This window comes from Protopterus annectens, chromosome 2.part1, assembly GCF_019279795.1.
Source record: "Protopterus annectens isolate FY-2018-M chromosome 2.part1, PAN1.0, whole genome shotgun sequence".
NCBI classification, from domain to species: Eukaryota; Metazoa; Chordata; order Ceratodontiformes; family Protopteridae; genus Protopterus; species Protopterus annectens.
Genome location: NC_056729.1, coordinates 939,274,333 through 939,299,203, shown reverse-complemented (window position 1 = coordinate 939,299,203; position 24,871 = coordinate 939,274,333). Strand labels below are relative to the sequence as shown.

The 24,871-nt window shown below is 39.4% G+C and overlaps 1 protein-coding gene across 4 annotated transcripts in view; it reads left to right on the top strand.

Annotated features, from left to right (window-relative positions):
* The window catches only part of PALLD (palladin, cytoskeletal associated protein), a 2,901,248-nt gene that overhangs the window by 1,660,240 nt on the left and 1,216,137 nt on the right, over nucleotides 1-24,871 (top strand). For all 4 annotated transcript variants that reach the window (XM_044062575.1, XM_044062576.1, XM_044062578.1 and 1 more), the window contains one exon: nucleotides 5,190-5,264. In XM_044062575.1, the coding sequence (XP_043918510.1) occupies nucleotides 5,190-5,264 (75 nt within the window). The remainder of the gene's footprint in view (nucleotides 1-5,189; nucleotides 5,265-24,871) is intronic.

Here is a 24,871-nt window from a genome sequence, read left to right as displayed (position 1 = left end):
CATGGCCTCAAGCTAAATGCCAAAAAGTGCATAGTCATCCCATTTGGAAAAAACAAAGTACACACAAATTGCCACATAGGTGGTAGCCCCCTAAATACAGAAGACGAAATAAGAGATCTGGGGACCCAAGTAGATAGTAATCTCTCCTTTGATGATCACATTGCCAAAGTGGTTAGAAAATCCTTCTATGTGGCCCACCTAATCACAAAAGGATTTGCATCCAGATTAAAAGAGGTCATTGTGCCCCTCTACGCATCACTCATCAAACCCATCATAGAATACAATGCCCCATTTGGGATGTACCTTACAAGACACCTGCAACAGCTGGAAAGACCACAGAAGTACCTCACCAAGAGGATCACTGGCCTCAAACAGATGCCCTATGCAGCTTGACTGAAGGAACTCCAGCTGTACTCGGTTGCATACTGCCTACTCAGAGGTGATCTCTGCCTGACATACAAGGCCATGTCCAACCCAGAATTGATGAATATGCTCCACCTAAAGAAAATCATATCCCCTTGAGCCACACGCTCTAGGGATCTAAACCTCACCACGACAATAAATAGGACATGCTGGAGGGATAGATTCCCATGCTCTGGAACAAGATTCCAATCAACATTAGGCAGAGCTCCTCACTAACACTCTTCAAGAGAAACCTTGATGAGTGGATGGAAAACAGGAATTTTACCCTGGGGATCACTTCAGTGGCGCTGCTGGACAGAGGCACAGGGAACTAATCTAAGGGGGTGGTGAAAGCCAACACATTCTGGCTAGGCTTATAAATGCCTTTGGGCAGATATCCTAGTACCTACCTATGAACCTATGAACCTAAAAGCCAGTCAGTCCTTCAGTAAACTTTATTTCAATAAAAATAAAAGCTTTCGTTCACTTAAACCATATGTGAACTTCTTCAGACTGAAGGACTGACCAGCTTCTGTGCTGAATGTCATTGCTTTCTGGACCTGTAGCAGTATTTTGAATTATTATGCACTCATTTATCACAAAGTAGCAAAGTAATACCTTTTCATATTGGTAACTCCACCGACAAAACATACAAGTTAAATTTACTGTGTCTGTATTTAGTAGCTTACGTTTTGAAAGGACTTCAGATCTTCCTCTCTTCTGTTGTTCTTCATCCTTGTATCATTTCTCAACTACTGATCTGCTAAATAACTACTCATGCTGTATGATGTCTTACACAGGCTCTCAAGTTCTGTGCCTAATGATGTATCTTCCTTGTTCATTACCTGTCTTTTACTATCCTTCCATCTGCAGCCCCTTTCCCATTTTTGCACATAAGGGCCGAGTGTCACTTTAGCAGCATAAGAAACAAATAAGTTGTTTTGATGATACCAGGGGCCTGTAACTGAACCACTGAAAACATTTAAAACCAAATTCACGCTGTGTTTTTAAATTAGATTCCTCTGTACCACAACACCACCAATCTGTAAGTAGTCCATCTCTAAGTTAACATAACATCAGAGAAATGAGAAAAGCTTAAGAAATAACTTAACTTTTCTTTTTACTTCACAATTCCTTACCATGCAGTCTGTATACACATTTAATGAAAACAGGAAAGTGTTATGCACCCTCAGACTGCTCTGACCTCACAGGTAAATCTAACTACACCATCTTTTTTTAAATATTTATTAAACCACAAATCAGATTGAATGTTTTTTTCTATTGCTATATTTCATCAAAAGCTGAACTTGCCCACATTCCACATACATAAACCTACTAGCTGATAAATTCAGCTATAACTTGACCCCCTCTTTCATCTCATTTTATCCTACAAGAAATTCCTGTAACAGATACCCCCCCCACACACACAAAGTTTCACACAGGACCAGGTTGTGAAAGTACTGTCAAAGGCCAAGAATGCTGCATTAATGGGCCCTTAACCAATTCTTTTCATTTAATGTTGCCATGTGAGAAATCAAATGACCCACACAACAAGCTGAATAACAATTTAACAAACATAGTAAATATGAAGATCTAAAATAAATTATTCATCCAAAAAAACTTAAATGTATTTATAAATAAATATATATATATATATATATATATATATATATATATATATATATATATATATATATATGGTTTACTATCACAATGCCGACGTGCACTTGCACGGCTATGAAGTATTCGAACAATAGATGTTCGAATACTTCATATTTCGGCAGGTGATGTGAGCAAACATTACCATTGCGAATGGACTGTGCATTCGCAATTCTAACGTTCGCTCATGTGAGGGGATCGCGGTACAGTGCGGTTAAGGAAATACATCCCTTTCCTCATTGTAGTGCAATCTCGGAGTTGGAATATTAAGTTGAGGGGGTGTGGGGGGCACAGCCCCCCACAGGGGGGGTGCAGGGGGGCTTGCCCCCCTGCATAACTGTGTGTTTAGGCTAGTTAGGTAGGTAGTTACGGGACGGGTGGGAGTGCTGTGTATTGCCGAAAATGTCGCGAGCGACATTTTCGACAATATACAGCTGTTTTCGACATTAGGAAAATTCGGAAATGTTCATTTCCGATGTATAAATTCGAAAATGCAGACACGTTTTGTTCTGATTTTCGAATTTATGATAGTAAACCTATATATATATATATGTGTGTGTGTGTTTGTGTGTGTGTGTGTGTGTGTGTGTGTGTGTGTGTGTGTGTGTGTGTGTGTGTGTATATATATATATATACATATATATATACATATATATATATATATATATATATATATATATATATATATATATATATATATATATATATTTGCGTGTGTGTGTAGGTTTACTGTCATTTGATTGAACGTTACTTAACTGAAAATGAAATGTCTGAAAGAATGTGAATAAAGACTGACTGAAAACCCATCTGAATGACTGAAAGCCCATCTGACTTAAAAACAATTGTCTGAAAACCCATTTCACTGATACCAATTTCAATCAATCACAAATCATTGAAAAAAATTGAACATAAGAAAATACAATATAAAATAGTATTTTTGCAGGTGGGGGCAAGCCCCCTGCCCCACCCTAATTATATATAATACATTATATATAATTATATATAATAACTTCACGGCCACACATCCACTTGATAAAAGAAAAAAACACCATACAGAGTGAACTGGTGCTAGTACACAAGTGCTGATTCATTGTGTATGATGTTTTTTCTTGGTTGCCCCCCTGCAAAACTAATGTTTTATGTAGTATTTTCTTATGTTGAATATTTTCAGTGATTTGTGATTCAGTGAAATGGGCTTCAGTCAAATGCTTTTAAAGTCAATTGCTTTTCAGTCAGATGGGCAGTCGGTCAATTAGTCTTCAGTCAAATTCTTACAAACATTTCATTTTCAGTCAAGTACTGCTCAATCAAATGATAGTAAACCTACACACACGCGTGTGTGTGTGTGTGTGTGTGTGTGTGTGTGTGTGTGTGTGTGTGTGTGTGTGTGTGTGTGTGCGCACAGCGTGCATCCAGCGCACACACACACACGCACACGTACATACAAACTGATTTAATGTACACTTTGAAACAGTATATTTCTACATGTTAAAAGAAAGTGCAGTCAACTTATATAGACTGACACTTCAAGCTAATGTTGGCAGCTTTGATTTGCAACACAGCTTCATTAATTCCTATGGGTTTGTATGTCCTTAACCTCACCTGCCATTTGCATTTCTCAGATATATTCTCCCACATCCCTTGTGGATTCACATGGACCTTTACAATAGTAATACACTTAAAATATCTAAAATTCCCACATTCTAAACTATGCCTGCAAAGAGCATTACTCTAGTCCTGTTTCTTCATATCATAAATGAATATATATTTTTACAGGGGGTCCTCTGTTTTTCCTATATAGAATGCCAGGCACATACTGCAGTGGACTAATTGTGTTACATATGAAATTACACTTGATCATATTGCTGCTATAGTTGTTAATATGCATTGTTTTGCCCTGTAAAGTTGAATAACACTGTTTACAATTCCCACATTTAGTCATCCCCTTTAAAAGCCTTGCAGTCAGACTTGTTCTTGCCTCTCTTTAATATTTCTTTAGTATTACAAGCTCTTTTAGAAATAAATTCTGGTTTCCTGCCTATAACTTTATGGGCTTTTGGGAAGCATTCATATATACACCATTTTTCCAAAATATTTCTAATCTCAAAATTTTTAATGCTGTGATTTATAATCATTGTCTTGCAAACTTTTTTCTGTTTGGTCAGCCTTTCATTATTAAAGCAAACATTCCCAAGGAGAGGGGTGTAGATCCCTTTAACCCTCTTGTTAACTACTTCAGTCAGGGAATTTTCCATTAATACCCTTGCATATCCCCTTTCATGGAACAAGTCTTTGACTTTATTAATTTCCAGTTTGCTTATTTACACTTTAATAGCAATCATCCCCTGAGACAAAGGCAGGGTATTGTGAAAGGGCAGTTTGTGCATATTGCTTGTATTGTGTGAAAACTGGAAGATTTTCTTTCTTTCTTTCTTTCTTTCTTTCTTTCTTTCTTTCTTTCTTTTTTTGTGGAAATAAATACAGAATAATGATATAAGCCCACAGATTAGTTTGACAGCCGCCTGAAAAATGCACTCTTCTAAAACAGAACTGATGACAAACTCTTACACAACTGCCAAGTGAGAAATCTTCTGTGCAATAAGGCAGTTTCATATTTGTAAGAGCTCGAACTTAAGGCTCTGTGTATATTGGCTTCAGGCTATAATTTTACCATTCAGTTTTACCCAGGGTGCTGTTGTCTTCATTTGATACTGCTACCATAGTGCATTGGTAATTTAGTTGCAGGTCCTTGCCAGAAATATTATGAGGCTAAAAGTTTAGTAGAGAAACAAACTAAAATTATGCTGCAGGATTCTACAATTTCTGTATTTCCTTTGTTTATTTAAGGCATGTTTTTATTACAGACACAAGATTATGAAAACCACCAAACAAAAAGAAAATATTTAAGAGTTTACATTAAAAATAGGACTGCCTCTCTGACAAAAAATATCTGAATGAACAGTGTTGTTATCTGTTAATGTATTATGCAAAATGATTGTGTTACTTACATTTTCCGTTTTTGAAAATGATAATGTACTGTCTGTTTTCTTCTATGTACCTTTTTGTTTAATAACATTAATCATTAATGGGATTTATGAATTTTCTTGTTTTGTTTTCTTTTCTTTTAGTGCCAAAGCCCTACAACGTTTCTATATCGACAACCTGGCCTAAGCTCTCCTTTTTCTGCTCCTGTGTTCACGAAGGTAAGAATACATAATTATTTCTGATATCTCTGATGTTGGGAGGGTGGCCTAATGGTTAAGGTGTTTGCCTTATAAACACAAGGGATAACTGGCTAGGCTTAAAATGGCTCGCAAGGGCAGTTAGCTTAGTACTAACCTATGAACCTATATGGAAAAGGTGTATGTAGTTTAAAAACAATTCTCCAGTGTTGTAAGTTAGTTATTTTTTAATTTTATTAACTGGAAAAGTTGCCTATTTTTGTCAAATTCTTTTCTAGCATTATCCAGGCCATAAGGATAAGGTAACAATGATGTACACATGGATAATTTAGTGTAGTAAATCAAGTAACATCTTTTATGAGAGGTAGTAGAAAATATGAGTACCCAAACAAAAGGGGAACATGCAAAATCACAACGGTAGTGTAAGGAAGTCAGGACTGCACCCTGGTCCCTGAAGATGTGAGGCACAATTCCTACCTCTGAGGTACTTTTATTAATTTGTTTATTTGATAATGGGTTGGTGGACTGCTGTAGTGACCCTTTTCAGTCACGACTCAGGCCAAGAGGACAACATAACAGGAAATAGCAAGGGACAATTGAAGACAGTAAAAAGACATAGAAAAGTTGTATGGTGCATGTGTAGCTAGTTGGAGTACAGTAACAGTGCAGTTATATGATAATGCCCACTGTAAGTTTGCAAGTAACATTTACAAATGGTTAGAATACAGTCACAGTGCATTTAATTCAGTCAGAGTATGGTGAAGTCAATAAAGGATTTGCATATTGGAATATTTATAATATTTACACATTGTGGAAGTGTGCAGTTATCTGAGGGATGTTGAAAATGAATACTTTGAATATTGTTCTGGTCATTAAAAGAAACACAACTGGCGTTGTTCTCAAGATTAGTTTTAGTTCAGTTTTAAAAGCTATTAAGGTCCAGTGGTTTCAAACTTCATTTGGTAGTTTTTCCAAAATAGTAGGACCCAATTTGGCGAAGGCTTTTCCCAAGTTGTTGTCTTAAAAAATGGTCTAACAGCAAAAAGTTTTCTTCATCATTTCCTCTTAAGAAATAGATTCATTTCCGTAGCTGCAGTGTTACTTTTACTGAGTGGCAGTATCCCAACTTTATTATCTTAAATACGAAGTAAGTGTTTCCCTGAGAGTTTATAGGCAGCTAGTCAGTAGATCTGATTACAGCTAAGTTTGCAGTTCTACTTGTCCTATTGGGAATTGCAGCTTGTGTATATTATAGACTAAGTAAAAAGCTAATAGGAGTAGGATATATTCAAGTTTGGTAGAAATATATTTCTGGCTACGGATTTCCCGGCAGTGGGTGTAAGAAAATAAGAGACGTAGTAACATTGTTTAGGTTGGGATGAAACTTTTACTGAAATATGATCATAAAGTAAAAACATAAAAAAATCGCTGAATATAGATATTGGTGACACCCAGCTGTTAAATGTAAAGTCATTAGCACTTTCATAACAAAAACTTCATATAAAAATTAACAATTAAAAACTCATTGTCTTTATACAAACTTTACTTAATATCACGATTACTTTAACAAATTTTCTGCTTCTCAGTATTTTAAAGGTTCAACTTTAAAAGAAAAATGCCAAATTTAAACTATTTCAACCCAGAAAAAGCATTAAATCAGAAATGTCATATCAATTTTCGTCAATCTAACAGTGATTCAGTATCCTTCAACCCCAGGCTCTGGTGTGTAGCTCGCAAGACATTTCCCTGTGAGCTACATTGCCAAAGCCAGAAGGCTGAAGTAGCAATTCACCATAGAGCTGTACAGCTGAAAAGCACAATCGCTGCAACTGTACACTCTGAAAAGAAAAGAAGTACATCACAGCGATCCCAAAGGACAGCTACCTGGCTGTATCGTAACAGAGACAGCCAGGCTAGAAGAGTTACACATTCCTTATCTTTTTGTAAGAAATGAATTTATTTCTTCATTTATTTGTTTTATTTTCAGAAAGTTCTGCAAATAAAATAAATAAAGAAATAAGTTCATTCCTTGAATGAAAATAAGGAATGTGTAACTCTTCTAGCATGGCTGTCTCTTTTAGGATACAGTCGAGTAGCTATCCGTAGGGATCACTGTGATGTTCTACTTTTCTTTTCTGCGCATACATCTGCAGTGGTTGTACTTTTCAGCCATACCTCTCTACAGTGAGTTGCTGCTGCAACCTTTTGGTTTCGGCAATGTAGCCCACGGGGAAATGTCTCATGTGCTACAAGCCAGAACCCCTTTGTTTTCACTAGTGTATTTACCAAAAGTCCCTACCATTTGCCCAGTGTAAATATTCTCAACATGTCCATCATGCTGACCCAGATTCATCACCAGTATGTGAAGCCATTCACTAAATTAAGTCACAAGCCCTGCCAAATACTGCAGGATGAAAAGACCCACTCAGCAAAAAATGTTCAAGCCATGCCATCTCATTGATGTTTCACACAATATAGTAAGGAATCTCTTAAGGGTACAATACTTCTTCCCGGCTTTCTTTCCTATAAGGGGAGCATTTCCTAAGTGCCACCATATATGAAGATTTCTCCACAAACACTGCAGCATGTGTTATTAATATCAAGCCTAACATGATGTGTTTAAAGGGCATTGAACTATGGCTCAGTTTGCCAGTGTCTGTACCATTCATGAATCAGTCAGGAGTTGTAAATAATGCCCTTAGTGTAATGTGCCACAACAGCAAAAAGGTACACAACAGTTTGTATAACCAGTCATCTAAAATTGTAGGAACAATGGAGCAAGAACTGATTCCTACTTTCATGATGACAAATTATAAAAAGGCAGTGATTAATGGCATCAAACACAGCTTCTCTGCTATGATTACATAGAATGTCGATTCTGTTTCCCATGGATTATTTAACAGTTGCTACAGGCTAATCAGCAAGTTAGGTTGTATTCCAGTGATCAGTCTTTGCACTGCAGTTTAAGTTTCTTATCATGAAAATATGAAGCTTCATCTGCGACAATGCTGAAATCTCTTCAAGTCGGATGCATCCTCAGGAATGCTCACACACAGGAACATCATGCCCTACATTTCTTTTTCCATTCTAGACACATCATAACCTGAATCCAAAGCACTGTTCAAGCCTGGAACCAGGCTTCCCATACTCTTTTGGGGAGGTGTCACATGAAGACGTATGAGTTTTCATTCATAACAGACAGAAAATAACTACAGTGATGACTGGAAATAAAATCTGCTCTGCGAGATGGCAAATTCACCAAAAAGTGAATGCTAGTAACCAAGAAGGCACATATACAGTGACTACTGTTGAAGAAATGTGCAGACACAACTCTTGTGCTGCTGTGGGCTATTGAACTTAACATAATACTGTAACTGGATTCACAGCATTTCCCCTCCCCCACACTGCTTGTTGAGGTGTTGCTGGCTTCATCTGGATGCGGTAGTGCCTTTGACAGTCTGCACTTTGTTATCAGAGGTTCTTCTGCTAAGTCAACACTCATTACACGTTGGCTCACTCTCAGTCTTTCTTGCTGTACAGGGACCATGAGCAAATGAATATCATTTTCCAGTTATTTTAAGGGTGGGGTGAAGGGGACAGCAGTGCCAGGTGCAAGATGTTAGGGCTGAATCAGGAAGTGCAGTTACTGCATTCTTTTCCATACTGACATACAGAAAAGCACTTCAGGCTTCAACTCTTCTTGTGTGGTAATGCGCTTTATCAAGCTGGTTGTTACAAATGTAGAGACGTCTTTTTCTCTTGCTTTTCAACCAAATGCCCAAGGTAAAGAGTCACAGTGGAAAATGGAGGTGCCAGAATGTAGAGCTGAGAGGATTGAGTGTCAGATGGGGGGGCAGGCACAGGATATTAGGTGAGCTGGCTATACTTCTAACCTGAGGTGCTGGTATCAGTTTTGTAAGCGAAGATTATAGATATTGGTTATATTCTATCTCAATCTAAAACAAGCTGTAAAAATATAAGCATAAAACAATCACTCCAAGGGTATAGACAGAAAGAAAAGGGTGTTTAGTGAAAGACCAGTTCTGGTAGAGTTTTTAATTGACTTTAGAATAGAAGCTGCTGTTAAAAAAGGATAATTAGTAAGGCATATATAATATTGCATGATAACTATAGAAAAAGACAATGGAAAGACAGTTGACAAAGAGAGGACATCTGTATAGCCCCCAAGTATGCAATAAGGTCCAGAAAGTTTAAGACTTTTACTTGGACTTGACAGCAAATGCTTTTTTGAGAATATAATAACGTGGCAGATTTTAAAAATTCCAAAGTACTTTGTCAGAAATGTTGGAGGTGCAAATGGTTGTAACTAAGGAAATTATTATTTTGAGCTGGGATACAGGGACTGATTTGCCTAGACATAATAAGGCCTTACTATTTTTAATACTGATGGCTGCCAAAATCAATTACTAGAAAATGGAAATCAAAATATGAACTAATTGTAACTGAAGTACTAAATATTGTAAAGGAGATAAAAGAACTGGAGGTGGAATCTATAGATCAGAGAAAGAGCAAATGACATAGAAATAAATGGAATTTGTGCGAAAAATAGGTTTAGGTTTGTAGATTGGTGCTAGGCTAACTGCCCTTGTGGACCATTTTAAATATAGGCAATTTATTTAGTCTGAATCAAACCCTGTACTTGTTGTCTATGATGTAAACATCTTAACCATAATGCCAACCACTAACCCTAAAAGGTACACCTTCTCCCTGTTGAAATCAAACCCTGGTCTCCTGAGTGACAGGTGGGGATACTCCCCACAATACTAATCTAGAATATGATTCAGGAGGAGAAGTGAAGGAAGGTAAGAACTGAGCAATTTCTATAATTAAATAAATAATAATTGTTAAAAAGTGTATATATATATATATATATATATATATATATATATATATTTATGTATATATGTATATGTATATGTATATATATATATATATATATATATATGCTCTGCTTGAAAATAACAATGAAAAATGTTACTATGGTTTGTTTTCATTTCTGTTAAAGTATGTTTATGTCATTATTTAAAATGTGATTTAATAAGAATGCATAAAAAATAGTCAGGTCCATATCGTAAATGGCTAGAGACCTGACTATCATACAGATACTCAGGTTCAGTTAATAGCTTGGACACTGAAGGAGAAGGCCAAAGAGACTGAGCATGAGATGCTGAGGCCAGCTTCTCGGTCCTGTGGGGAAGAAGGCACTCGAGCCCATTACAGTAACAGACCCTTTTGTAAAGTGAGCTCACGTATCAACTGCTAGGTCATGGGAGCTTAGGCCATCATGCAGAAAAGCCTGAATGGTGGCTTCACATGACTATTTTTGCACCTAATTGGAATTAATACACCAGATGGCCACAGGAAGGCTGATGGCAGATAGGTAGTGGGATAATATAAATAATAAACTAACTGGGATGTTAATAATTATAGCAACACACAATACAGTCTCCAGTTAGAAATTCTAAAAAAATCTTCGAAAAAAAAAAAACTGCTACTTTTAAATAAATTACCTCATAGGTTAGTGACAAATGGAGAGAGCAAGGCAGAGAAAGTCTGCACTGCTGGGGCTGGTAAACAGGACACTTTCTGTAGTATATGTCCTACAGTTTTCATTAATACACCTAGTAAGATAATTGGAATTAGAGGGTCTACATGGAGATGTGAGATGGAGTACTTCACCACCCTAGATGAGAGATGAGGAGTATTCCACCCCCCAGACAGGAGAAAGGGAGTGCTTCATCACCCCAGATGGGAGATGGAGAGTGCTTCACCACCCCAAATGAGAGATGAGGAGTGGTTCACCCTCCCCAGTTGTGAGATGAGGAGTGCTTCACCCTCCCCAGATGTGAGATGAGTGGTTCACCACTCCAGGTAGGAGATGAGGAAAGCTTCACTACCCCAGATGGGAGATGAGGAGTGCTTCATCACCCCAGATGGGAGATGAGGAGTGCTTCATCACCCCAGATGGGAGATGATGAGTTCTTCATCACCCCAGATAGGAGATAAGGAATGCTTCACCACCCCAGATGGGAAATAAGGAGTACTTTATCACTCCAGATGGGAGAAAAGTAGTCCTTCATCACCCCAGATAGGAGATGAGGAATGCTTCATAGGTTCATAGGTTCATAGGTTGGTAATAGGCTATCAGCCCTAGGGCCTATACAAGCCTAGCCATAACAATTCCCTGGCTATTTCTTCCCACACTATTTACTTCCCTGGACCCCTGTCTAGCAGGGCGACTGACATGATCCCCGGGGTGAATTTCCTTTCTCCCATCCAAATCATCAAGGTTCCTTTTGAAGAGGGCCAAAGAGGCACTCTGCTTGACATGTATGGGCAATCTATTCCAGAGTCTGAGGAGTCTCTGGGCCAGGAACCTATCCCTCCAGCATGTTTTGTTTATTGTGATGACAGGGTTTGGATCCCTGGAGCGTGTGGCTCTGAGGGATTGGGATTTCTTTAAGTGTAGCATATCCAACAGCTCTGGGTTTGACATGGCCTTGTATGTTAAGCAGAGATCGCCTCTGAGTAGACGATATGTGACAGAGTATAGCTGGAGTTTTTTAAGGCAGTCAGCGTAGGGCATCTGCTTTAGGCCTGTGATTCTTTTAGTGAGGTATTTCTGCGTCCTTTCCAGTTGTTGCAGATGTCTTGAAAGGTACATACCAAACGGGGCGTTGTATTCTATAATGGGTCTAATGAGGGATGAGTACAGTGGGAATCTGCTTTAGGCCTGTAATTCTTTAGTGAGTTATTTCTGCAGCCTTTCCAGTTGTTGCAGATGTCTTGAGAGGTACATACCAAACGGGGCATTGTATTCTATAATGGGTCTAATGAGGGATGAGTACAGTGGGACAATGACCTCCTTTTTTCTGGATGAAAAGCCCTTAGTGATGAGGTGTGCCAAATAGAAGGATTTCCTGACTGTTGTGGCAATGTGGTTATCAAAGGTGAGACCACTGTCCACCTGTGTCCCTAAGTCTGTTATCACACTTTCAGTGTTTAGTGTACTGCCACCTATATGGTAATTCATGGATACATGTTTTTTCTCAAAGGGGATAACTGTGGAGAGAGCAAGGCAGAGAAAGTCTGCACTGCTGGGGCTGGTAAACAGGACACTTTCTGTAGTAAGCCCATGGCTCTGGCATCAAGCATCTGTTTCTGTAAGGCCCTTTTGTAGAGTATCCACATCATTTGGGGATTCAATAATGGCTCCCAGTTTGCAGTCATCTGCGAACTTTGTTGGCCAAAGTCCCTTAGTGTTGGCCTGTACTTCAGAGAAGTAGATGCCAAACAAGAGCAGTCCCAGGACTGAACCCTGAGGTATTCCACTTGTCACTTGTCTGGAGCTGGATTTGGAGTCAGCTACTTTTACAGTGTGGGTTCTATCACTAAGCCAGTTGGCAACCTATTGGGTGATGTAGGGATTAATGCCCAGCTTAGCAAGTTTATCTATGATTCCAGAGTGGAGGATGGTGTCAAAGGCCTTGGCAAGGTCTAGATAGGCTGTGTGGACCACCTTACCCTTGTCCATGGCTCTGGAGACTGATTTGAAGAAGTCAATCAGGTTTAGGTGACAAGATCGGCCCTTCACAAACCCAAACTGGGTGGGGTCCAGTGTTTGAAGGTTGCCAATGTCTTTGTTTATAAGTTCCATGATAATATGCTCCATGGTCTTGCAGATAAGGCTTGTCAGACTGATGGGACGGTAGTTTCTGGGATCCAAGGTGAATCCCCCCTTGTGGATTGGGATAACTGTAGCTCTGCGCCACTCAGTGGGCATGAAAGCTGAGGTGAGGCTATGATTAAACATGACACTTAGGTGAGGTGCCAGTTCATATTGTAGTTCATGTACTACATAACCTGGGATGTCATCTGGTCCTATGGATGCTGTGTTCTTAGCTTTGGAGAGTATGTTTTTTACCTGTGTGGCTGTTATTACTGGAATTTGGCAATCTTCCGGTATTGAGATGGGCCGTTTAGGGGGTGAGAGGGGGTTAAAGATGGCACTATATCGATCTGCCAGGATATTGGCAATATCCTTGGGATCAGTATATTTAATGCCATTCTGTTTTAGCTCAGAGAAGATCTGAGCATTGTCATTTAGATTCTTGACATAGTTATAGAATGCCTTGTGGTTGTCTTTGGAATCTTTGGCACCACCCTAGATGGGAGATGGGAGTGCTTCACCACCCCAGATGGGAGATGGTAGTGCTTCATCACCCCATATGGGAGATGAAGAGTGCTTCATCATCCCAGATGGGAGATGGGAGTGCTTCACCATCCCAGATGGGAGATGGTAGTGCTTCATCACCCCATATGGGAGATGAAGAGTGCTTCATCACCTCAGTGGAGAATGTTGCTGGCATTCTGTTTCCAGGATTACACACATGCATGTTTCATGCTTCATTCCTTCTAAATATAATTCAGCAGGTCCTGAACATCTTCCTCAAGAACATTTGTTTCCTCAGTAGATGAGCTGTAAATGAGAAAAGAAGTATATCTGCAAAATATTGAAATAATCTTTGCCACAATTTTATTTTTTATAAAAATAAATAAATGTTATTTTAACAATTATGTTGATGGCTACAGGACACATCACATGATTTGAAAAAAATATATAGTGGTTATTTACTTTGACTCTTGGCTCATCATAACGACTCTCTTAATTTCTAGCCACAGGTATTTAAGCAACGTATTTAAGCATTAACTTCTTTTGGCAGTGGCAAAGATAGTAATAGCAGGAAAATGGATAAAGCCCACATCTTTTTCAGAATTTGTCAACATGTTTACGTTGAGAGGCACTTTTTGGTCTAGTGGTAGTGATACCAAAATGCTGTGCTAGAGGTCTTGGGTTCAAGTCTCAAATGAAAGCTAATATTAATCTTTCAACTTTATGAGTCTAACACTTCCTAAGCAGAGGACTTTCTCTGTGTTTGTGTGCGTGGGATTTAAATTACTCACAATCATTCATGATAATGAAGTCAACAGTATTATGATAAAAGCCAAATAACCATGTGACTAATTACAGTCCTGGCCTTAACCAGCAACACATTTAGACTCATTTGAAAATAACACTCAGTAATAAAAGAAGATGATTAGACAAATGGAATTTACTAGTACAACACAAAATATAGCAATCATATGTTTTGGACACACTTTGTCAATATTGCATTTGGTTTTATTCCTTAGTTAGATTACATTTGAGGTTTCTGTTTGTTTTCTTTAAGAAAGATTAACAAGCTGAGATTTTCATCAGTCATTGTTATATACAAATGTTACACACATTTTTTTTTTATTATCAAATGTTATCGTCTGTTTGTGAGCCACAAATAAGCTTATTATATTTCTGTTCTGGAGAGGATGTCAAACTCTCTCAGAACAACATGCTGTGACTCACCATAATTTGTTAATGGCTTAACTAGAACAAGACTTAATCATTTCCTCCTATTTCATATCCTGACAGGAGCATTATATTTTCTGATATATTTTTCACAACAACATGCACTATATCTTAAAAATACAAAAGTGTCATCACATTAATGATATTTAATTTCTTCCAAGAAGATGTCTTAAGCAGTGTACTGGTCTCTGAATAGTGAGTTTCATCCCTAAACACATTGAATCAGGAGGTTGTCAGCCAAGATAATAAAATAATGCATTCTAAGCTTCTAACAGCTTTTTTTATGGATTCATAGGTAAGTACTAGGCTAACTGCCCTTGTGGGTAATTTTAAGCCTAGACAATTTTTCCTTTGGTGCTCAAAATAACCTATTCCATTTGGTTATAGATTGGCCTTACCCATCCCATGGTTGATAAGTATATGTTACTCCGAACGAGAATAATTGGAATCATACCACAGACAATTTGAAGGGACCCATGGATGAGATATAACATTTAGGAGTTGCCTGTGTCCATTAGCAGTACACAGGGAAGTCCTGTGGTAAATTTTCTGTTTTGCATCCATAGATCCAAGTTGTGCTTGAATATGGACATAGATGAACTTTGTTTTATGTGGATGGGAAGTTGTTCCACAGCAGTGGTATCCTTGGTGAGATGTAAATGTCCCTGGAAACCATTCTCTTTATGCTGCAGTAGAGGTTTAGATCCCTAGACAGAGTGATTCTGATGCCATTTTTCTCCTAAGGCCTCCTTAATAATGGCTGGTAAGGGAGAAAAATCAATACATAGATGACTGCAGTGGAATAGTAGACAAATGTGAATTTATGTCTATGTAAAGGTAAAGGTTTCACAGCAGGCTTCTCACACCTCTAAGCTTGACCTGTATGCCTGTTACAATCTCTGAAGAGTCAAGGATATTCTTCTATGACAAAAAACATTGTTACAAATTATCTTTGTGGCTGAAAGAGATAACAGCCCTGCATATGACCAAGATGACTTGAAACTGGTTAGCATTCCAAATAAAAGAGGAGCTGACCTGGGGATGAAAGAGGCGTGAAGAGGCTATGTCTGATCAGCTCTCCCAGAGTCATAAGCATAAGACCAAATGTTTCGTTTCCCAAAATTCCAAACAGCGAAACAGCAGTTAAAAAAAACACAAAAAAACAGCTTCTCTAACAAGCCCCCTGCACCCTCCACACCCCCCTGCAAATTATATATATACCAACTCCGAGATCACACTACAGTATGGAAAAGGGTAAATTTCCCAGTCTCACTGTACTGCAATCTCCATTTAGAATGAACATGTGCAGCTGCTATTCTGCTGTTTTGAACTTTGGGAAACTACGAGTTCGGTCTGATACTGTTTCAGTGTTGTCATCACACTCCTTTGATTTTTGATTATTTGAAATTTCGGCAATCTAACATAGACCCATAAAGATTTTTTTTTTTGATAATTCCCATGTTTTTTCAAAAACTGTCTACTAAAAAGAGCAGGACTGCAGAACAATGGGGATGAGAAGTTTCTTTGAGTCACTATATTTTTGGATTATGGAGGATTACTCCTTCCCAAATACTGTCTCTGAAGATTTTTGTTACAGTCAGTAAAGAGCAATGAGATCTTCTTTCCCCTCCATGGATCTAATTCTGATAGAAGTTTACTGAATAAGTAGACACAGATCCCATGCTTGGGGGAGCAGTGATAGGGTAATGCATAACAAATCTCTGATGACCCTTCTTTACCCCATAAAAGAAAATAAATACACGAGATTGGCTCTGATAGTAGGTTGATGTCCAGCAGGCACACAAGTCTGAAAAAAAGAGTATCGTCATATTCTATAACCTTAATACAGTAGCACTGTAGATGGGGTATACCTAAAAACATTATTTTCCTTTCATTTATTTTATTTTATTTTACTTTACATTTGTTAACAGGGATGGTCCGACTGGACACAGGTCCATTTTCAGGCCCGGGGAGAAATACACCAGCATTAAGTAAATGTTTAAACAAAAGTAAATAAATTTCAGTGTACAGCAGTGTACAATAACACACCAATTATATGCAATAAAACATATATACAATGAAAAACATAGTTATTAATTGGAGAAAATACATGGTTAATAATACATTACATCTACATTTTCAATCAGCAGTATTAGTATACTAGACTGTAATATGAGATACAGTAGGTACAATTAGTAAGAGGGGTGTATTTGTTATCCTTTCCTCCTATATGAGACACCCCTCACTGGTGTTAGTGGTGAAGATTGAGACACCATGATTGCCAGGCCAGGACATGGGCATCACAGACGGTATCACACTGTGCTTTGATGTTCTTCGTGTTTCACTGTTGCAGTCATCACATTTGGGTTATCTGCTTGCAGGTAGCCCTCAGTTGGCCTGATTATCAAAGCCTTGTGTCCTGCCTCGATTGCTGTCTCATCTTCCACGACTTCAGGTAGTCAGGGGTATAAAGCATGCAGCCGATGCCATTACATCAGTCTTTCTTGCCGTGCGGTGCCTGAAGCAGAAACAGTTCGCAAGTGCTGGTCGACCGACTCCTGAAATTATCATTTTCAAGTTTCAGATCTGAAGTCTTCAACTAAGCTAAGTACCCTGTTGGGGATCTTTTTTCTTGCTCTAAACTGATGTCAGTAAAAGTTAACAATTGTATTTCTTGTGGAAAGCACATACCTCATAAAGATTTTCATTCGTACTGCATTCCTTGCCTAGGCCCAGACCATGACGTACCTCGCTGTCAGTTTTGTGCCTTATTCAAACCTCATACTATTCATTGTCAGTTCATTTTCACATCTAAATACTTTGGTACTCAGTTCAATTATCCAGAAATGGCTTCAGTAAGCCACCTGACTACCGACATTCTGAAAAAACACAAAGATAAAGACAGAGACAGACCGCATAGGTCCAAAGCTGCCGATGACGCTTCTCCTAAGCTAGTCACCAGTTCGCCGGTACTCAGTGAGGCGCTTTTGCAGCCCCTGATACCCGCTACTTCAGATTTGCAGGCCTCTACTAAGACCCATTCGGAGTCCGGTATGCTGCGAGATGCTTCTTCAACTGTGGAACCTGCGGATGTCTCTACCTTGGATGGCTCTGGAGCGAGTGTGCAGGCACTGGCTTCTGAGGGTGTATTCAGCCTACTGACTTGCATTAATATGCATTAATCAATGCCATCTTCATCTTGAAGGCCTAAAACTTGATCCATGCCCAGAAACCCGACACCCATACCGCATGGTCAGGCCCCTATGCCTAAAAAACAAATTATAAGAATGGCTGAAGACCTTATAACTCTAATCAGGGGAAGCCACCCTTCTCCCTCTAAGAGACCTAGAACTGATTTTCCTTTTGCTTCTTCTGTTCAGGATTCTGAAATTTCTGTTTTTCTCTGATGACTAGGATTTGCCTTTATCTACCTATGAGGATTCTAATGCAGAGGACTCCATTCCCTCTGCTTCCCCTCCAGAGGATTTCTCTTTTGGTGAAACCTAGCATACTATTAGGGAGCATTTCTGCTGTGAAAGCCAGGATTACTCTGACTCTAAAAAGAGGCTTAGGGAATTTTTACTCCTGCCTCAACACAGGCCTTTAGCTATCCCTCCTGTACTGGACATAGTAGATGATGCCTTCTCGGAATCTAGCCTGGCCCCTGACACTTTACCTCCTGCTCCCAGAAAACCTGATAGGTATTATAGGTACCTGACTCTCACAAGTTCCTCTTTAAAAATCCTACTGCAGATCCTGAGACCATTTCACAGGGACCCAAGGGCATTAAGGCTACACTGCAAAAAACCCTACCCCCTCTGATAGAGATTCCAGAGCACTGGATAGATGGGGTAAGAAGGTATACACTTCTGCAACTTTGGTCATTAGTGCCTTAAACTGCCAGTTTCATATGTTAAAGTATCAGCAGCATATCACTGGATTGCTTAAACAGAAAATGATGTTGATTCCTGATTGTGCTGAAAATAAAGAATTACAGGATTTAATGTATTCTGCTGAGCAAGTTGGAAAACATACTTTGCAATGTGGTTTTGATTCATTAGCGGCATCTTGCAGGGCTGCTGTCACTGGGTCTGTACTTAGAAGGCATGCTTGGCTTAAGGAGCAATCTTTGCCAGATCATGTTAAAGCTAAATTACTGGATGCTCCCTGAAACCAAGACTGCCTGTTTGGCAACAAAGCAGAAGAAGTACTTAAAAAGATGGAGGAAAAAGCTAAATCTATGCAAACTGTTAAAGACTTCCTGCAAGTACAGCCTCCCAGATTTAGTAGGCATTGGCCCTCTAAGAATTGGTCTTTTAATGCCTCTTCCAGGCCTTCTCAGTCCAAACCCAGATCCAGCAGAACACCCAAGTTTCAGTCCCAATGTACTCAAAGGCCTAAGCAGTGGGGGGCTCCCACTTCCAAAGCAGAGAGTAGTAAGACTGGTATATGGTAAACTGTCTCAATGACTTAACTTTAAACCTTCCAAGCCCTGCTTAACTGACTGTTCCTTTAGGGGAAAGATCACCCTACTTGCAAAAAATTGGGAACTCATTACCCAGGACAAATGGGTTTTAATATAGTTTCCCAAGGATACAGATTCCACTTCCACTCCTTACCAACCCCAAACGGTTGGCCAGACCTACCCCCAAATCAGTGGTCAGAGGCTCAAAAGCAAGTTCTCTCTCTTTTAAGCATCAGGGCTATTTAACCTGCCCCAGAAGAAGAATGGGGACAAGGTTTTTACTCAAGACTTTTCCTGGTACCCAGAAAAGACAACTCCTGGCATCTTATCCTGGACCTGTCTATCCTAAACACATTTTTGGTAATCCCAAAATTCAAGATGCTAATTCTTCATCAGCTGCTTCCCATGCTAGGCAAAAATGACTGGTTGGCAACACTGGATTTAAAGGAAGCCTACCTGCATATCCCAATAAGGGAATCTTGCAGAAGATACCTACACTTCAGAGCAGGCTACATGCACTATCAGTTCTCTGCTCTGCCCTTTGGCTTATCTACTCCACCCAGGGTATTCACAAAGTGCCTAGCTCCAGTTATTGCATTTTGCAGGCAAAGAAATATTCAAATATACCCATACCTGGACGATTGTCTAATTCAGGCAGAAAGCCAGGACTGACTATTAAATCATCTGGTATCTGTAAAGAAATTGCTTACTTCTCTGGGGTACACCATAAACAAAAAGAAATCACATCTTGTACCCTGCCAACAAATTGTATTCCTGGGAGCAAGCTTGAATACAACTTCCCAGATGGCCTACCTCACACCAGAGAAACAAGTTCATTTGACAGCCCACTTCAAACTACTGGCCACAAAGACCCAGCTATCTGCAGGGAAAATACCGCAAGCCCAGGGGTTCATGGCCTCTTGCATTCTACTAATTCCATATGCAAGACTGCATATGAGGAAACTACAATGGTATCTAAAAGCCTATGGTGTCAACATTCTCAGGATCTAGAATCAATGATTCCTGTCATATCTTGTCTAAAGATAGAGTTCCTTTGGTGGGCAGAGGCCTGCCACCAAAACAAGCGACTGCCATTCACTCTACCCCCTGCCGCCCAAACCCTAACAACAGATGCATCAGACTATGCATGGGGGCTCACTTGGCAGGGAAGAGCATTCAGGGCAAATGGATCCCAAGTCAAATGCACCTGCATATCAATCAAAAAGAAATGTTAGCTGTATAGAATGCTCTGACAGCCATCAAGGACCACATTCTTCCAGGACAATTATTGGTAAAGACGGACAACACCACTGTTATGTAGTACATAAACAAGCAGGGGGGAACCCACTCATACCCTCTCTGCAGATTAGCCATGGTTCTGTGGAACACAGCCTTGAGCTACCAAGTGCACCTACAAGCTCAATTCCTGCCAGGGAAGCTAAATACACTGGCAGATGACCTAAGCAGAAATCTCATGGATCCACATGAGTGGAAACTGGAACCAAAGATATTCAACATGTTGAAAAACAAATGGGGGAGCCCAGAGATAGACCTGTTTGCCTCCCCTCAGAACTACCAATTGGACAAATTCTGCACAAGGACTCCCGACAAACAAGCTTGGAAAGTGGATGCCCTGTCCTTCACCTGGAAAAACCTATCAGTTTATGCCTTTCCCCCGCTGCCTCTCCTCTCCAAAGTGCTACTAAGGATCAAACAGGACAAACCAAGGGCAATACTGATTGCACCAGACTGGCCACACCGACACTGATACCCCCTCTTGCACAGTGTGTCACTGCTGGCACCATGGCATCTGCCTCAGACCCCTGCCCTACTGTACCAGCAGGAGGGTCAGATTCTCCACCCACAGCTTCAAACCCTGAAACTTGCAGCCTGGCTAATTACCTGAACTCTCCATTACCATCCCTCAGTAAGCAAGTGATGGACGTCATTCTGAAGGCAAGGATGCCTAGTACTAGGAAATCCTATGCTGAAAAATGGAAAAGATTCTGTTCCTGGAGCCAAACTCAGAGGATGGGAACAGCAGTACCCAATGTACCCCATATTCTTCAATACTTAACTGAGATGCTTCACAAGGGCCTCTCCTTTTCTTCCATCAAAATTCATGCCTCAGCCATTTCAGCACTTTACAAAACAGAGCCACCCCTCTTCTCTCATCCACTGCTGAAGCAATTCCACAGAGGGGCCAAAAACTTAAGAGCACCCAGGAGAGCCCCTACTCCAGCCTGGAACCTTGTATTGGAAAAGCTCACTTTACCCCCCCCCCCCTTTGAGCCAGCTGCAAATGCAGAGTTGAAATTCCTTTTTTGGAAAACAGCCTTCCTTCTAGCCATAACTTCAGCAAGAAGGGTGTCTGAAGTACAGGCCCTCATGGCAGTGGAGCCTTTCATCATCTTTCATGCGGACAGGGTGTCCCTCAGGACCAATCCCTCCTTTATGCCCAAGGTGGTATCCAGTGTAGCCCTTAATCAGTCCATTCATTTGCCAACCTTCTTTTGTAATCCACAGAACAAAGGGGAATGAATACTGCACTCCGTGGACATGCACAGACAACTTAGATTTTACTTGGACAGGACTAAGCCTCTCTGGAAATCTGAACAGCTGCTGGTTGCATTTGCTGCAGGGGCAGAGGGGAAGGCCATTTCAAAGCAAACCATTTATAAGTGGATAGGCCATTGCATTAATTTCTGCTATAAGCACCACGGAAAACCTACCCCACAGGGGATAAGACCACATTCAACCATGGCTGCATCTACCTCTACAGCCTTTCTCAGAGGTGTCCCTACCAGGGACATCCTAGAAGCTGCTACCTGGAGTTCTGTACATACTTTCACCAAACATTACCACTTGCCAATTTTTTCTAAATCCAGAGCTGGCTTTGCCACTGCAGTCTTGCAGGGCCTTATTGCTGGTCCTAATGCTATCTAATTACCTCCTCCCATCCTTAGCTTTGGGAATCTACCCAAATGTGATGACTGTAACATTGAAACATGAAGAACATAGTACAGTTGTGTGCACTTACCATAAATGTAGATGTTTGAGTGTATTCACTGTTGCAGTCCTGGTTACCCTCCCTCCAGCCCCTGACTTATATTGACTATACCTATTCTTGTTTACTATGCTTTAAGCTTTTTGGTGTATTTGCTTTTTTGTTGGAGGTGTAACCTTGTGTATAATTGCTTCCCATTATGGGGGCACCTGACATCTGGGGCAAGAAAAACTGATGTAGTGGCGTCGGCTGCGTGCTTTATACCCCTGACAACCTGACATCATGGAAGATGAGACAGCAACCGACGCAGGACCCAAGACTTTGATAATCAGTTCGACTGAGGGCTACCTGCAAGCAGATAACCCAAATATGATGTCTGCAACAGTGAATACACTCGAACATCTGCATTAATGGTAAGTGTACACAACTGTACTTTCTGGGGGCATTGATTTGTGATTCTTCTTTTGTCTGCTTGACAGAGGTTCTGTAGGTCCACATCTCACTTCAGAATAAAATACATTCATAATTTTAGAAGCATGTTACAGATAACTTACTTTATCAAATATCAGAAGTGAACTTTTCTACATTTCCTTATGAACAGGAAGGGAAAGAGGCATTTTATGAAACATGTTAGATAAAGTCATACAGTTTTGAAAACTATCTTTAAAATGTAATTTTTCCTGTTCAGATTCACCATAGACAATAGAGAAAGCAAAGTGACTGACTTTTGCCAAAACCCAAGTATATGGGTGATAATTTCAGATTTACTTATATAATTTAGGAGGTGTAAGGAGGGTATGATGGAGGAGGAGGTGTTCCCCTGCAGGGAACAAATATTTAATGCTTCTACGCATTTGTGATCCAGGGGTCACTGTTATTTTAAATTGTGTCCGATACCCATTTGTAAAAGTTTAATTATTCTTACATTTATTTAACTGCTAGTTACTGTTATGCTTTATTAGACGACATACTTCAGAACAGTATGGGATAGTTAGTCAAAGGCTAGTTCATGGTTCCGTTATTTTGGCTATGATCGCTGATGTTTTAATAATAGCCACTCATGCATGGTATTAAGGCTATGAGTCATTTACTGTCGTCCCAGTTGATTTACTCTGTTTCCATATGCCTGTGTGACTCCAAACAAGTCACAATACTCCCAGGCTGAGCATGAAAGAAGTCCATTTGGATTAGTTTTCCATCCAAGTTAACAAATACAAGTAAATTCCAAACACTGCTAATGTCTGTACTGACTGTTAAATGATAAGGAAATCTTGTCATTGCCAAGTGGTTTTGACATCACTCTGCTGTAAGTGTTGAGTTGAATTTTAGGATATCATAGTGCTGGTAACATTTCATGTATATCTATAGTTGTTTACTAAAGCTAGTTCCATACTTTTATTGGCACAGATGTTTCTGACTGTTGGAAGCAATCTTATAAATTTCACTAATATGTAACATCATATGTCAACCTTCACTCAAAATTCTGACTTATTTGTTTAATTGCCAAAGCAGCCTTCTGGACCAGTACAAATCAGAACATGTTATGTCATGAAAAAGGCATTTCAAAACTAGCAAAAAATGTCCCACCAGTGAGAATTTCTGAACATATAGAGTACTAGAGCAAATACTTAAATATTCTATTTAAGATACAAAGAGTTCATATGGATTTGATCTAATGTCTGAAATCTGTGAAAATAGCCATTTAGTTTATAATTATTCCAAGTGCAATAGTTTCATTTGACATTATAGTATCCCTGTGGTTGTTAATTATAATGACTGCAGTGTTTTGAATACTGTGTAACAGTCTGGAGTCATTTTTGTTCATGTTTTGTTTATCTTAGCTTGGATAGCTAAGGGGTCTGCAGTGTAACTCGTAATATGTTGGTTTTCCTTGTACATCAATGGACCCTTACAATGGTTATGTGCTTGAAACCAGGTAAATTAATCAGGTGAATTCTGTTTATGTTTCTATAATTACTACAGTGGCTTCCCAATGAAATGTTGAGTACAAACTCATCACTCTTTGTTATTTATGAAATCAGTATTTTATTTTTATTAGAAAGTATTGAAGTTGGACCTGAGAGTAGTGGGGGTATACTCTTCTGGCCTCCCTAATTTCTATAACTATATTACATGTCGAACAACCTCACAGAAATAGACAAAACACCACTGAGGCAAAAATATAATTTTAATAATTATCTTTTGCGATGACATCATTAGGCTTCTGACTGAAGCATGTTTCTGTGCAAGAAAGACATAAATACATCTACCATAATTTTTGTATTAACTCCACACATATGCTGTTATACATTTACCATAATTTTTGTATTAGCTCCACACATATGCTGTTAAGATGAGTGGTAACATCATTCACATGGGATCATCTATTACCAACACAACAAGAAAACCAGATATAGTATTCAAAGAAAAAAGGACAAAAGTAACATTGATCATTGAAATAGGTACACCTAGCAATTATAATGTTCTCCTTACTGAGAGATATAGAGTCATAAAATGCCAGGATATGCAAGGAGAAGGTAGAACACTATGGGGTAAAGTCATCCATGTAGTTCAATAGCAATAGGAGCAACAGGGCAAATAAAAATTAATTTATAATCACATGCTGCTGATACATGAAAGTCCGTATGAACTGCTGAAGGAGGCAATCCTGGATACAGTGTGGGTGCTGAGAGGAGCCCTCTTGACAAACAGGAATGAAGCAAAGCTAATTT